This window comes from Physeter macrocephalus, chromosome 4, assembly GCF_002837175.3.
Source record: "Physeter macrocephalus isolate SW-GA chromosome 4, ASM283717v5, whole genome shotgun sequence".
Classification (NCBI taxonomy): Eukaryota; Metazoa; Chordata; class Mammalia; order Artiodactyla; family Physeteridae; genus Physeter; species Physeter macrocephalus.
Genome location: NC_041217.1, coordinates 3904933 through 3919958, shown reverse-complemented (window position 1 = coordinate 3919958; position 15026 = coordinate 3904933). Strand labels below are relative to the sequence as shown.

Genomic DNA, 15026 nt, shown 5'->3' with positions numbered 1-15026 from the left:
CATAATACTCAGAGTTAATAACCCCTGAGCTGAGATTACAATCAAGGTGTGGTTGACTCTATACTGCCTTCTAGCCGTGTCCTCCGGTAACGCGTGTCAGGTTATTGAAGAAGCGAAGCGGCTGAATTCAAAGCATTCCTTCTGCACTTCCATGTACTAGGGTTCTGGGATATAACAAATGTCCCTCCATCCCCCAAAGACTCTTAGGGACCAAACCAGGTAGTTCCGCTTTCAGGAATGTCCTAAAAGCCACTGTCCTCTAAGCTGGGTCTCTTACTTTAAAGTAAGTTTCTCAAGCGCAGAGGCAGTTACATCACCTAGGAAAAGACGATGGGATCAAAACGCTATGATCCAGAAGAAGAAAGCGTTGTCACCAATTCGGCTGACCGCTTCCAAATAGGGCACTTAAACATAAAGTTCTCAAAAAGCAGCCGACCCCCGGCTTGGAGGGAAGTTGGCGGAAAGAGGGGAATAGGGTTCGGCCTGACCACAGGGGGGCTTCCCCAGACCCGTGGGGGCTTCCCCAGAGCGGTCCGGGATCCAGCGCGGAAGTGGAGGGGTCCCTCCGCGGAGGCCAGCGGATGCATCGTGCGGCCAGAGTAGGGCTCGGGGGCGGGGCTCGGCGTGGGGGCGGTGCCGACGCCCGCTCCGCCCCCTCCTCGGGGATGCCGGGATGTTTACACTCCTGACAGCAGCGGCCGCGGGAGGAGGAGCGGGAGTCTTGGGAGGATGGGCTACCGCTAAGCTCGCGCTCCCGACGCGCCTCGCCGTGCACAGGGTGGGTCCCCGTGCCTGCAGCGTCCGCGGGGGCGGCGCGGCGGGAGGTGGCCAGCCCTCCGGGCCTAGCAGCCACAGCCCCCGGCCCAGCGGGTCTGTGCGCGGCGCCGCCTGGCCGAGCCGCCCGCCCCGGGTCCCTCGCCGGCCGGAGAACGGAGAGCTCCCCGCTTCTTGGTGAGTCGCCGCCGGGGTCTCTGGCGCGCGGGCCAGGGCCCCGCCGGCTGGGGCCGCCTGCGGGAGCCAGGCGGGAGGGGAGGTCAGGCTCGCGCGCGGCGGCCTCGGGACCCCGCCAGGGGGAGAGGAGGCTGTGCGGGGCGCGCGGCCGAGCGGGCGGGGGCTTTGGTCCAGTCGTGGGCGGTGGCGAAAGCCTCGTGCCCCGTGCGGCTCGGGCGTCCGAGGCCGCCGCCGTAACTAAGAAACTCCGCGGCCACGGCTGCGGCGCAACAGGTCTCGGTTTGGGGACCCGAGGAACTTGGCGAAGTTCCGCCTCCCGCCGCACGCTCATTGGCGGCGGCGGTTATTTATTCCACGCGGATTGGTTGGGTCTAGCTGTCAGCCGTCAGCCTCAGCCGGCCTGGGCAGAGCGAACTTCAGAGGAGAGGTGGGTGGTGGGCGCCTTGCAGACCGGCTTTGAGAAGTGCTGGGAGGGTGACCGACCTGTTGGAGAAGGAGCTTTACTGGGACTCTGTCAGGAGTAGGAAGCGTCAGAGAGAGGGATTGCAAGGCAATAGCGAACATTGGTGGTGATAGTGGCAATGGAAAAGAAATAAAGACATTGAACATTGAGGCCAAAGCCAGAGAGGCGAAGGGGAGCGCAGAGGAGAAAGGAGAAAGGTAAGAAGACCACATTGCCCCAGGACAGGGTCAGGAAGCGAACACAACCTAGGGAAAGAATCCTACAGTGAGATTTAAGAATCCCTGTTACCTCTTTCCTGTATACTGTAGGCCTTGGGAAATGATGTTTCAAACAGGTGAATCTTGTTCTTGCACAGCTGCAGTCCTTGTTAGGGATAGATACTAAAAATATACTTATTTTACAGTAAGATGTGTTTCCATCCTTGAGCATTGTTGGTGATGGAATTGAAAGTCAGAAACATACTGCAGAAGTGAAATGATTTTCCCCCTCCTTTGAGGCTACTGATCATAAGGATGCAGTTGAAACGATCAGATGCCCATGGTTTGTAGAGCATTGTGTACCCGTTATAATTAGAACCACTGTTTCTAATTCCTTTTCCAAGGAATTTGCAGTTTCAAGGAGTATGCACACTCCCAGCAGGCTACAGCAGTGTGTCTCGCCAGGTTGCATTACAGAATAAAGTACAGAGTGTGTGTGAGACCCATCTGTTCTGTGCAGGAGCTTGAGTTGCTCCGGGTGTGGTCGGAGAATGGCATAGTACTTTCACTCAAAAAGTTTATGGTACGTTTGGGACTATCAGACAAACACTGAAAGGGTGAATAGTTAGACAAGAGATACAATTAACTCTGTAATGATTTGTGGCAACTCTTGCTGAATTGATGCCGAGTATTCTTGGCTGTAACGCTTGATGAAGGCCAGTGCCCCCAAAACGGTTAACATAAAGCGTAAGCAATATCATTTCCAGACGAAGGGATCCCTCGCTACCGTCGAGGAGATCCAGTCCACAGGTTGCTTCACTCCTAAAACCGCAGCATCCTCAGCTTGGCCCTGGACTAGGTGGGAGCTTGCTGGGGTGGGGGAGAGATGTTGGAGCTTTGAAAAACTTTGCGTCTCGGAGGCGTCAAAAGGGTAGAAACTATGGGGACGGCGGGAGGAGGGCGGCGAAACTAAAATGCTAAGGCACCCCTAGTGGAAGCTGGTTGCTTTCCTGGGGTCTGGGGCAGCCCGGGACCTTGCAAGACGCGCGGTCCTGAGATTCGGCTCTCCAGCAGGAGGCCCCGCCCCCTTCAGACTGACGGCCTCCGCAGCCAATGCGTGGTGAGGACGGCGCTGCTCCCGCTGGAGGGCAGGCACTTCCCCCGGCCCCGGGGGCTCAAGGGAGGGGGCGGTGTGTGGGGTAAAAACGGGCAAGAAAAGGGGAGGTTGTGAGGTAAACACGCAAAACGAGGAGGGGGGGCTTGTGAGAGAAAGGCGTAAAACGAGGAGGGGGCTTGTGAGAGAAAGGCGTAAAACGAGGAGGGGGCTTGTGAGATGGGGGGGCGTGTGGGGTAAACGGGCAAGATAAGGGGAGGTTGTGAGAGAAACAGGCGTGAAATGAGGAGGGCGCAGCGGCAGGTTCCTAGGACCCCGTGGTGCTCGTCTCCTTTCAAGGTTCAGCCGCACTTTGGACTCACCGGTTGGTGTGACTAATGGAGGGGAGGAGGGGCTCTCACAAGCCCCCTCCTCATTTTTCGCGTTTCTCTCACAAGCCCCCTCCTCGTTCTTTGAAATTATCTGAAAATGAAAACCAAGAAATGTCAGAGTCCCAATCCTTAAGCGTTTTTACAATTACTTGTGAAAAGAAATTTTTTTTTCAGTTAAAAAAGTAAAGACCGTCCCTGGAGTGCAGACTCATTTCCTAGTTTGCACTGCTGTGCTGCTCGGGGTCGTTGACTCGGGTCACACCTGCAGCGCCCTCCACGCCCTTTCCCACTCGCACATTTCTCCTGGCTGGACAGTTTCAAGAGCGCTTTTCCAGCCCCTAAAGCAGCACTTATCCTCCAAGAATGAGGAAAGCACGCCTGGTATGGTGGCCGCGTACTGGTGGGGAGGGGAGGTTTGAGGCCTCGGGTGTTCACCTACCCGAATAATAAAACTCAGTTTTGTAGTTTCCACATGACCAGAACGCGGGTATAGTTTGTGGGCAGGTGTATCTGATTTCATACTCCCCTCCCTTCATCTTTCTGGTGGTTGCAGTTGGCAGTGTGGGGCTCTGGTTTATTGCAAGCATTTAAGTATTTTCTTCCCGACTCTTGTGCATTTACTGAAGTGTAGATTTCTTTTTTTTTTTTTTACTTAAATATGTAGTCAGAGAAATCATTAGAGAGTTTTACGGTGTTTCTAGAACCAAAAACTGTTTTCCTTGGAACTGTCTGATGTTTTAAAATGTATCTTTCCAGTATTACTAATGTAGCCACCGTTCAGGGCATCTGGAGAGGAGAGAATAACGATTATTTAATGCAGTTTTGGAAAAGAAGTTGCTTAATTAGGTAATAGGTCCCTAAAATTCCTTTCAGATTTTGTTTGATTTTTTTTAAAAAACAGGCTTTGGTATTTAAAAAATGTGCAGGGCAGCTGCATAAAGCAATACTCTGTCCACATTCCTGATTTCATTCAAATTAATATATTTGTCCCTTCAAATATTTGCTCAAGAGTTATGTGGGTAGGTGTTTTAGTACATCATTCATAAAACATGGCAGCAAACTTAGCATAATACTAAGGGTGTTTTGGAAATGACATGTATGATTAATGTTTGCTCTGAATTGCCTTACCAGCAATTATTTTTTTTTTTATTTTTTGTAATTTTTTTTTTTTTTGTGGTATGCGGGCCTCCCTCCGTTGCGGCCTCTCCCGTTGCGGAGCACAGGCTCCGGACGCGCAGGCTCAGCGGCCATGGCCCACGGGCCCAGCCGCTCCGCGGCATGTGGGATCCTCCCGGACCGGGGCGCGAACCCGGTTCCCCTGCATCGGCAGGCGGACGCGCAACCACTGCGCCACCGGGGAAGCCCCCAGCAATTATTTTAATCAGCATTTCTATAAATGTATAACAAGATGTTTTAAGAAGCATTTCTTCATACTTTCGAATGTTTCAATTCATTTCTTCCTCCCTTCAATTTTATAGGGAATTTATATAATTGTAATCAAATATATTTATTTGCAGGATATAACGGCAGTTGAGAAATTTTGAACTTATACATAGAACTAATGTAGAACCATTCATTCTTAGAGTTATAAACCCTCTCAACTGCTGATTCCTCTTTTGGTGATTAATAGTTTGATTATCCCTGTGTATTACATATCTTTACAGAAAAAGGAAAACACTTAGAGAATATATTTCATGGTTTTTAGTGAGCAGTGGGGATGAGAAGGACAGATAGATGGTCTTGAAGCATTCCTTAATTTTTTTGAGCAGGATAACTTCTTTTTTTTAACCTTTGTTAAAATAACAGCTGTCATACTATGTATATAACGAGCGGATACAATGAGCTATTTGCTAATAGCTATCCAGAGTGTTAATTGGAATAGTGTGTAACTGAATGGAAGTTATTTAATTGGTCTATCAAATTTTAGAAATGTATATGTTTTCTGTTACTTAAGGGAAATAGACCTTTCTGTAAATCTTGCCATTGTCTTCTATTGATAATCAGTGTAAGTCGTTAAAGGCAGTTTTTTCATACCAGGTTGCTTTTGTAGAGAACAGGGGTTCGCAGACTTCGTCTCTAAAAGATGAGAGAGTAAATATTTCTGGCCTCGTGAGCCGTATGGTCTCTGTGACAGCTACTGCCACTGTAGCCGTGGACATACCTGAACAGGTGGGTGTGGCTGTGTTCCAGTAAAACTTTATACTGTCAGGCTGGAGGCCCAGTCCTGCCCTAGAAGGTAATAATACCAAGGGTCTAAACCTGATTCTAGGATGGATGTTTGGGCTGACAGGGATTCTCCACAGCGCTGTGTTCGCCTTTTCCGGTCCTTTGATCCTTTGTGACGATCTCTTGATCTTCTCCAGTCCTCTCAGAATAACGCCCAGTTATTCATTGCCAAATTTTGTGTCTAAGCTCAGAGGCCTCATAAATATATCAGCCTCTTTCAGATTTATTCACCTTTTCAGGGATTTCTGTCATTCTTTGCCTCGGGGGGGATCCCACACCCATCCTGTGATGTTGAATGGATTTGCCCTCTCTCCTGCTTCCTTCTTGTTGCTAAGCCAAGATGGACTCTGATGTCAGACATTTTTCTTTGCTCGATTGACTGATAGCCCTAGAAGGAATGTGCTTTGCTGTGTTTCTTTAACTAGTAGTTTTCTTTCTAAGTCGACTGGAGTGACTGCTTTTGTCGCTGTTAGAGAGAGTTTCTGGCATGAGCAAGAGGGGGCACAGATTTTTTTTTCTTGTTAGAATAATTGACTAAGCCTTTTTTTTTTTTTTTTGCATTCTAATTTAATCATTTTATTTAGCTTTTTATTTATTTATTTATTGACCAAGTCTTTTATAAAATACTTTTTTTCCAGTAAAAAAAAAAAATTCTAAAAAGGGCCTGCATTTGTAAGGAGAGGCTATAGTCATGGCGTTTGTGGCCTGGGGGTACTTGCGGGGTACCTGACTCTTTGCTTTCAGTGGAGTTAGCTGTGGCTGACCTGGTTGCAGCTGCTGGGAAGCGGTTGAATGGAATGGAAAAGGCAACAGTTTTGATCTTACACAGTAGGACTTCCCGGTCCTAGCCAGGAGTGGGTTCTGGGTGGGCCGAAATATTGACCCCCTCGGGGCGGGGCCTGGGGCTTCAGAGCTTCCCGGCGAGTTGCCAGCAGCTGCTACCAGCCTCTTCTTTTTGTGTGACCTTGATGCACAAATATCATTTTCTGTGTTTACCATGATGTGAAAAAGACTGAGGCCCAGGCTTCTCTCCTACTCTCTGACCTTGCTTGAGTTACTTGATTTGTTCAGACCTTAGTTTTCTCAGTTCAGGTCACATTGCTTTGAGGAGTAAATGACAACGTCTTTGTAGAAGTAGGGTAGTAGGCTCAGCGAGTGTTAGTTTCATTTCACCTCTTTCTCTATTCTTAGGACATTTTGTGGTGGGAAATACACGTCTTCTCAGTTTCTTCTGATGGCAGGCCATGCTGCCCAGCTTTATCTGAAGAGGCTCCTCCCCAGCTCTGCTGCCATTTCTGCTTTCTCTGCCTTAATTATTCTTCCCTTTTGCCCTGTTATTTCCATATTTGTAATTTAATTGTTCCCAGCATGAGTTAATGTTTTTACTAAACTTTGCAGGGAGAGGGCAGTAATCCTTAGTTCCTCAGGTAGAAAAAGCCACAAGAGCCTTGGGGGTTATATTTTGGACAACAAAAAAAATGAGAGTTGCAGAAAGATACTTAAAATACTGATTCAAAAATGGAAAAAATTAGAATATTCTTCTAGTGTGCTCCCAATTCTGTTTTTTTATTGTTAAGATATTTTTCTCATATTCTCATATTTAACTGGCAAATTACTCTAATTTTTTTGTAGTTGTAACCATAGCAAAGCCACATATCCTCTATTATGATTGGAAAAATGGAACAGTTAGACATGTTTATGAAAAATTGTTATACCTCTAAAATGTAAGGAGTTGCCAGTCTTCCATTGCCTTTTATATCTAACTGTTGAACCCTATAGTAAAATAATGGGATATGTTTGCATACTGTCATAAAGATACCCAGAACTGGACAATAGGTAATTTATTTCAGGCAAATAGCTTGTCCTTATTTCAAATAGTTTACTTCTAAGCATGGTTTGTTATTTAACAAATACAGGTAAATTGAAAAACATTATACAAGAAGAATGTTTATTGATGGATTGATTTTATAGGAATAAATTGATGTTTATTCTCAATTTTTTGTGGTAACCTACAAATTCACTTCTTTTGTGTGTGTGTGTGTTTTTTTTTAAACGGTCTGGTATTTAGACACATTTAGAATAGCATAGTAGCAGGTGAGGTATTCAGTGAAAAATGGCATTTTTTTAACATTTTTAATATACACCTAAAATAAAGTTTTAATGAAGTTTCTACATTTGATAAATATTTTGGTTGTTGAATGGCATATTGTTTTCAACTTCACTTTGTCATTTCGTGCCCTAGAGTGTTCAAAGTATCAGCTGTTGAGGAAGAGTTGTGTTTTATTAGGCGCTTCTCCCACTGCTCTTCTAAGCATTCTCATCGTTCTCTCCCTCTCCCTTCTAAGTAGGAAGGAATTTATTACACCACGTTGAATAGTATTTGGTGGCTGGGAGGGAGTCTGAGCTTCTAGCAAAGTTTCCCAATACTGGGCCACCAAGGGAGTTGCTGCCTCTTTCGTGATCAGAAATCCACCAGCCTGGGACTACACAGCCGCTGCTCACGATGGCACTGCTCTTCTGGGGGCCCTTGGCTGCTACGGTCCAGGTGATGGATGCTCTGGGTTCGGTACTTAACAGCTTCTGTATTAGTTTCCCAGAGCTGCCCCAACAAATTACCACAAACTGGGCGGCTTAAAACAACAGAAGTTTACACTCACAGTTCTGAAGGTCAGAAGTCAGAAATCAAATTGCCTACGGGGCTGTGCTCTCCATGCGGGCTCCTGGGAGAACATGCCCCATGCCTTTCTCTCAGCCTCTGTGTGGGCGGCCGTCCTGGACGCTCCTTGGCTGATAGATGCGCCACTCCAGTCTCTGCCTGTGGCATGTGGCCTTCTTCATGTGTCTCTTCCTGTTCCTCTTCTTAAAAGCACACCAGTCTTACTGGATTAGGGTCACCTGATGACCTCATCTTTACTTTTGTTCACTTACACTTAAAATTTAACAAGCAAAATCTGTACTTTTTTTCTTCCCCCCCCCCCCCCCCCAGATTCTTCACCACACAAAAGATTTTTAGATTTCTGGTCTTTCTGTTCTGAACAGAATATTTTAAGGTTGTACAGAGATTGTACCTGAGAGATAAAGGTACCCACGTTATCCTGTACATATGTCATCTGCAGTTTGTATTTTATCCTACCATAGAACAGCTGTTCCAAAATCAAATTTTCCATTCACCATTATTTTGTAGTTTCCCTTAGGAGACCTTAAGTCCGTAATTCACTAAATCAAATACTTTCAGAACTGGAAGGAAACTTATAAATTGTCTAAACTGGCCTTTTCATTTAATGTGAGAATAAACTGAAACTCAGGGATGTGAATTTGCTAATCCACATTCCACTAGATTCCGTAATAGTCCATATTGCCTTGTGTGTTACCTTTGTCATGCTCTTGGTAGTAGGCATGGTGTTTTGTTTTCGCTTGCTTGAATTAGCAGTCTTGTTGCATTCACAGTACGTGCTCAAAAAAGACTTGAGGGTAGAGTGACATTGCACCTCTGATGGCCCATATCAGGGCCGTGATTCAAGTCAGCAAATATTCGAGAGCCCAGCTGTGTTGTGGGGAAGTATTTCTGTTGCCTCTAGAACGAGGAACGTTAGGGTATGTTGCTATATCCTTACTATGAAATAGGAGCAAAGAAGAAGAAATTCCCGTTATGGAGGCCACTTCTAGGAAGGAGTCCTTAGTTAGAGGTGGTAGATAGATAGTAAAGGCCAGAAAGCTCCTGGCTGATCACAGGGTTGTTTGGTCAGTATTTCATAAATACACGTTTCATTATATTAGATGCCTTGATTCATGAGGGCCAGGCTTCATTGTTGTTTGTCATTTTGCTGTATTGACAATAACTTACGTGTCCTTGTTGCTTCTTGCACAGTTTGTATGGCTGAAATGTTTGGCAACCCCACTGACCAGTTTCTCCCTTTAATTTCTTCTTTTGCCATGATTCAGAGATCATGATGGGCTGTTTCCTTTTTCTCTGTAGCCATGCCTGTCTCTTAAGTTGGTTCTCATTTGTTTATTATATGTGTTCCCTGTTTCAGTGAAAATCCTATCTTACAAAGCAGTTATTAGAGATTAATCAAATCAATCCTAAAGGATTTGTCTTGTGATTCCTTGAAATAGTTATATCTATTTGTACATTGAAAATAATTTTAAGAAAACTTGTATAGCTGTTCAAGAATACATGGTGACCTTCTTGCCATCACCGTGGTAGGCTGTATTTTCAAAGCATTTGTCCTATTACTGTGTTTCTCAAACTATGGTCCTCAGAATGCCTGTGTCAGAGACACTGATTTGATAAGTACAAGCACTGGCATTTAAAAGCAAGTACCCCAGATGGTTGTTATACACAGATTGGAAAGCTACTGGTCTCTGATGTAGTGCAAGTGATTTTAATGGAGGTGTTCCTCAGGCAGCAGTAAGAAATGCCACATGGCCTTTTTAAAAAAGATTTTTTCATTTACAAAATTATTTATGATGGAAGTCCGGCCCTCCTGCTACCATCATTTCTCGCTGAGGGTGTGTGGCCTTTGGAGTAGTTCACACTTAGTAATCAGACCCTTCTAGCATATGTAGCCAATGTCTCAGCTCAACTGGTGGCCAGGTATTACTGAAATCAGTGTTGTAAATCAATTAAAATAAATCAGATAAATACATATAACTGTAAATAAGAATTGAGGAATAATAGAAGAGAAAATTCCACTTCAAACTAGTGAAAGAAAATAGTACATCTAAGTGTTAATTTTAGTTCTGTCCCAACCAAACGGTCCCTCTTGAGTGTACTGCTTATGCTGTGTGCTGTTCTCACCATTTTTGGCATTTTTAGGGTATTTTTCTCAGCTGGGTGTGAAGGCTTACCACTTCCCTTACCTCGAGATGGTTTGCATTTTGCTGAAGGGCAAAGCCCTTAGCCTGGCAGCAGAGATTTTGCCACCAGGCCCCAAGGCCCGAGCTCTACCTGCAGTTCCCTCTCTCGCTCCTGGGCTCCTGGGCTTGACTTTGCCAGGCTCTCCTGTCCTGCTTATCTGGCGGAGCTGGAAAGTGTTTGGGAACAACGTGATGACTAACCTGTTCCTTTTTCCATCGATAACAAGGGGCTGGTTCTCGAGTCCTTTCTAGCTGCCCTCCTTGTCCCAGATACAGGCCTTAACATGTAAGTTATGTTCTTTACTTAAGCAAGCCTACGTGGCCATTTTAAAACTACTTTCTATCAGTGATTTTTTGTTTACCTTTTTCTTTAATTAATTTGGAGTGTATCAATAAATTCAGGCCCTTTTTGTTTATCACCATTTCTACACCCACCTTAAAAAAATATATATATATATACGCACATATACATATGTAGATCATAAATAATGTAAGAAGAGACAGCTTGACAAAGAAGGTTTTGAAGTCCTGGATTGAGTCTAGGTTCGTTTTTGTATATTTTCAAAGGCCAAGCACAGGGTCTTAGGGTGAGTTAAATTAATATCCACAGAACTCAGTTTAAGAGTTGAGTGTCTGGCTTAGGAGAGAGATCACAGGCAGTGTGATTAATGGTTCAGTTAATAAAAAGGAGCCTGGGCTGCAACGGTGTGCTCAGGTCGCCAGGGCACCCTGTCTCCCGGGGTGTGGTCCCTGCAGGGCACGCCACAGTTCCTAGGCCTTTTTTGTTTACGAGATGGGTTGTCAGCCTCTGAATGGCAGTGTTTCCAGAGTAAGACCCAAATGAACATCCATTTTTCTGCATTGTGAAGTTTGTGGGGTATTTGCATATGCATTTTGAGACCGTTGGAAAGATGATCCAATCGGCTGCACAGCATTTGATGTTAAACTTAGTTTCAAATCAAGGCCAGCTTTCTCTGAATTTGGAAGGCATACTTGCCTGCACGCAGAGGGGCAGACCATTTGCTCTCTGGAGATCTGCAGCAGCTGTAAGGATGAGTCTGTGTCTCTTCCCTTTAGGATCCTCCTTTTCCCGTTTGTTCCTTTATTGTTCTCCCCACTTTCCCACTGGGTCCCCCCGATTCACAGGTTGAAGAAAGAAGTTTGGGGGTATTGGTAAGTAGCTCACAGTGAGTAGACAAATAATCTAAACAAAGATCTATCTTTATGTCTTTAAAACTCAGTTTTGATTAACTGCAGAAGATGGGAGACAGGCGTGAGCAGTGTTATCTGAATGTGATCACTCCTGGCTCACCCGTTTTTAACAGCTCTGTATCGGGACCTCTGTCTTCAGCCTCAACCCTGACCTGCCTTTCCAGATTCACTTCTTTACTCTCCCCCAGATGTTGGTCCCATCTGACAACTTCCATTTTTTGATAAATTTTGTACTCTTTCTGGCCTCTGCTTTATCTTTATTTTAATTTCCATTTTTTTATACTTCAGCTGTTCAATCTCAGTGATTAAAAATCGTCTTTATCCTTTAAGACTCTGCTCAAATGTTATACAAAAAGTACAAAGAAATCTTTCTTCTGCTTCTTTAGGCCTTTAGTGCTTATCGACTCTCCCTGTAGTTATACCTGTCTTAGCTTCCTTCCTGGAATATATGCTTCTGGAAGGTGTGAATCATGTCCTGTACATATTTGTGTTTCCTGCAGGGCCTGGGACCATTCTTGTCAGAACTGGCCATTCAGGGAATGGCAGATGACTGCATCCCAGAGCCTGTATGTGGCAGAAGGTCTGGGTAGATACTAGTAGTGAGAGAACGTCCAGGACAGTTGAGCAATTGATTTCAGGGAAGTATAGGGTGAATGGCAGACACAGGGGCCCACAGGGCGTGGTATGAGGGAGGTTTACTCTGTGAAATGGGTAAAGGTGTGACCTGGGCTTGGTGTCTGAACTCTGAATTTTTGAAAGATTTCAAGAGTGGGGTGAGATGGGAACCAGGACTGGGAAAAAACAGGAGTATGCCAGACGTGAAGTTGGTGGGGATGGAGAGGGGTGTGGAGTCAGGACAGAGACCAGTTGGGTGATTAGGTATAAATTAGAGGCTTGGGCAACAAGGAACAAAGTAAGAACTGAGCTCTTCTAATTAGGACATACATTAAAACAGGACCAGGAGTCAGATGACATTGATTTGAACCTGACTTACTAAGATGTTCACTAAGTATCCTTATGTTTCCCTTCCTTAGAGGCTAGCCCATTCCTAGTTCAGGGTAAGGGTTTGGCTTTTCTGTAAAGGGGAAGGAACCTCTCTCTGCCCATAGAAGGTGCTTACTGTATATATTTGCCAAATGAATTCCATTATGATGTTCTAATAATCCCCTCATGGAGAAAATGTTGAACTAAGTTATTCCCTTCTTAGGAATAATTACTAATTTGAATTGATGGAAAAGTATCATTTGATTTGTGTTCATCAAATGCTGACATAGTCAAAAGTTGTTCCACTTCAAAACAGATATGTTTTATTTAGTATCTTTTCATATTTTTAATTGCTAGAAGTTTAAAAGAACAATCAAAATGTCAATAATTATTTTTAAAAAATTTAAAGGCCAAGCCAGATGGACCAGAAATACATTGTATATTCATGAACTCGAGAAGAAGCACGTAGGCAGTTAACCTGGGAAGGTACCACCTTATCAAAGGTCTTGAACACTGTGCTCAGAAGATTGACCCTTTCCTCTCCTGTGATGTGATTATAAAGAGTTACTTGTACCTTTATGGTTTCAAGTTTTGTTTTTAATAGGGGTAAAAGCTATAGTGCTTTGATACTTCTTTATTTGGTTCTTAGTTAATGGCAGGTCAGGAACTAGCATCAAAATAGAATCAAGGTTATTATAAAGGGGACCTCAGATATATTTGTTAACAGAATGTATTAAGTTGAGTTTGGTTTATGAGATGTATGAAGAAATATAGTTTATATTTGAAAATCCAGACTTAAGTGATCCTATACTATACTTTAAAATTACCAAGAAAAAGTAAGATTACCAAGAAGAAGTGCTATTTCTTTCTTTCTTTTTTTTTTAAAAAAATAGATTCCCCCTTTAGCGTCCTCTAACTTTCCCCCCTTTTAAAATTTAGGATTAAGTTAAATTTATTTGTTTGTCTATCTACCTATTGATTCATTTTTTAAAGAAACACCCCCAACACCTTCTACCTGTTTCTAGGTAGGTTTTTCCCTTGTTTAAAATCCTTCAACTATTGTCTTGAATAATTTCCAATCCCTTAGTCTCCTAACTGCGGTTTGGGCGTTGGTGCTTGCTCTGCTGCGTCCTTAGCTCCTGTCTTCCTGCCCTGCTTGTGGGGGCCCCGCTCTCCCTGCGTCAGTCGGGACGTCCCCGCCCTCTGCCTGGCCAGCTCCCACAGTTCCTTCAGACGCACCTCGGTGTTTTCTCTACAGGGCTGGCCCGGCTGCCAGGCTGCCTGGGCATCCTTCCCGTCAGCTCTCGTCCTGGCAGTCCCTGCCACGGCGTCTGGTGGAATACTTGTTTCCTGATATTGTAAAGTCTGTTTCTTTATGTCTCCCCTACGAATAACTTGATGGATTGGAATTGCCTCAGTGCTTTTTGTATTCCCAGCAACTGGTAGACACGTTGGCTGTGGTCAAAAAGTGGCTGAATGAGTTTTGGAGAAGATAAGAGAGCAAGCGGACAGTCGTCTGGGATGGGCCACAGTCACGGCAGAGGGTCTGGGTAGGTGATATTGTCCTTTATCTCCAGTTCCAGCACGTTCTTCTCCCTACCCCTGTCCCCCACCTTTGAGTAGCTGTGGCTGTTTATTGAAATGGGATGAAATAAAGACATTAGAGACTTCACTTTCTTGCAGATTCCTAGGATGTTTTATTTGTGTCCTGGTGTTTGCTGCCTCATTGAAGGCAGGGGTTTAGATGTCTTTGACTAAGCGTGAAGAGTTTATTCATCTCTCTGTTACGTTTTCTAATTCTTTTGCCGTTGTGACTGTCTCTGTCCTCCTTCCTAAGCAGAAGGAGTAGGATCATGGGGGTCAGGAGGACAGACTTTGTCTCGTATGGTTTTGGAGGCCTTCTCAGAGCTCTGTACAAAATACACCTACCGCTGGTCTGCCCTTGTCGCTGCAGTGCCGAGACGTCCTCCCACGCGGAGCACCGTCAACTCGGTGACTGTCAGGGCGTAGGGCCCTCCTGTTGGCTTGGGCAGGGAAAGCCGAAATACTCTAAGATACAAGGAAATACAGGTTTTGCCTTCGTTTTAGATAAAGTTATCATAGTGCCTAATGCTGAAGAACAAAGGAGAAGAGATATGAACCAGATCAGCGTAGAGTTCAGAGCCCTGCTGTTCAGCTTCCTCCGTTCTCATTCAATGTGCGTTCCTCAGAACTACCCAAGTTAAGAGCAAACAAGGCTTCTTGGTGGGGCGGGGGTGGGGAATGCCTCACTCACGTGGACCTTGGATGCCTGTGGGATGCCCGCATGACCTGTCTAGTAGGTAGCTGGTGGTTGCATGTGGCTTGAACACCGCAGAGCAGTCCGGCTGGAGAGCAGCCTCTGGGGTTATCAGCGTGGAAGGTGGAAGCAGGTGAGCATGTCTGGGGAAGGTGTGTCAGGGCCTGTCCAGCCTTCCTCACGTAAAAGGGCAGTTTCACTAAAAGGTAAGTAAATACTCAGTGAATCCTGGGAGAAATTAAAAGTTAACTTCTGTGTTACTGCCTGACTTTAGCTGTTAAGTATGACATGTAAGGTATTTCTTGTGAAGACCCAAATAAGGCTGTTTCCATCCTTGATAAATCTGTGCTTTTAAAGCCTCTTACTGTTT

The 15026-nt window shown here is 45.0% G+C and overlaps 1 protein-coding gene across 11 annotated transcripts in view; it reads left to right on the top strand.

The window, feature by feature from the left end:
• Positions 1–794: 794 nt before the first annotated feature.
• Positions 795–15026, top strand: part of NEK7 (NIMA related kinase 7) — a 158703-nt gene continuing 144471 nt past the window's right edge. For 2 of the 11 annotated variants that reach the window (XM_055084006.1, XM_028488275.2), the window contains exon 1: positions 795–951. Coding sequence is in view for 5 of the 11 variants with exons in the window: in XM_028488282.2 (XP_028344083.1) it covers positions 13855–13928 (74 nt within the window). In the remaining 6 variants the exon portion in view is untranslated. Of the gene's footprint in view, positions 952–1424; positions 1612–13516; positions 13929–15026 lie in introns of those variants that run through there. The other 9 variants (XM_028488283.2, XM_028488278.2, XM_028488282.2 and 6 more) reach the window with 9 other exon arrangements.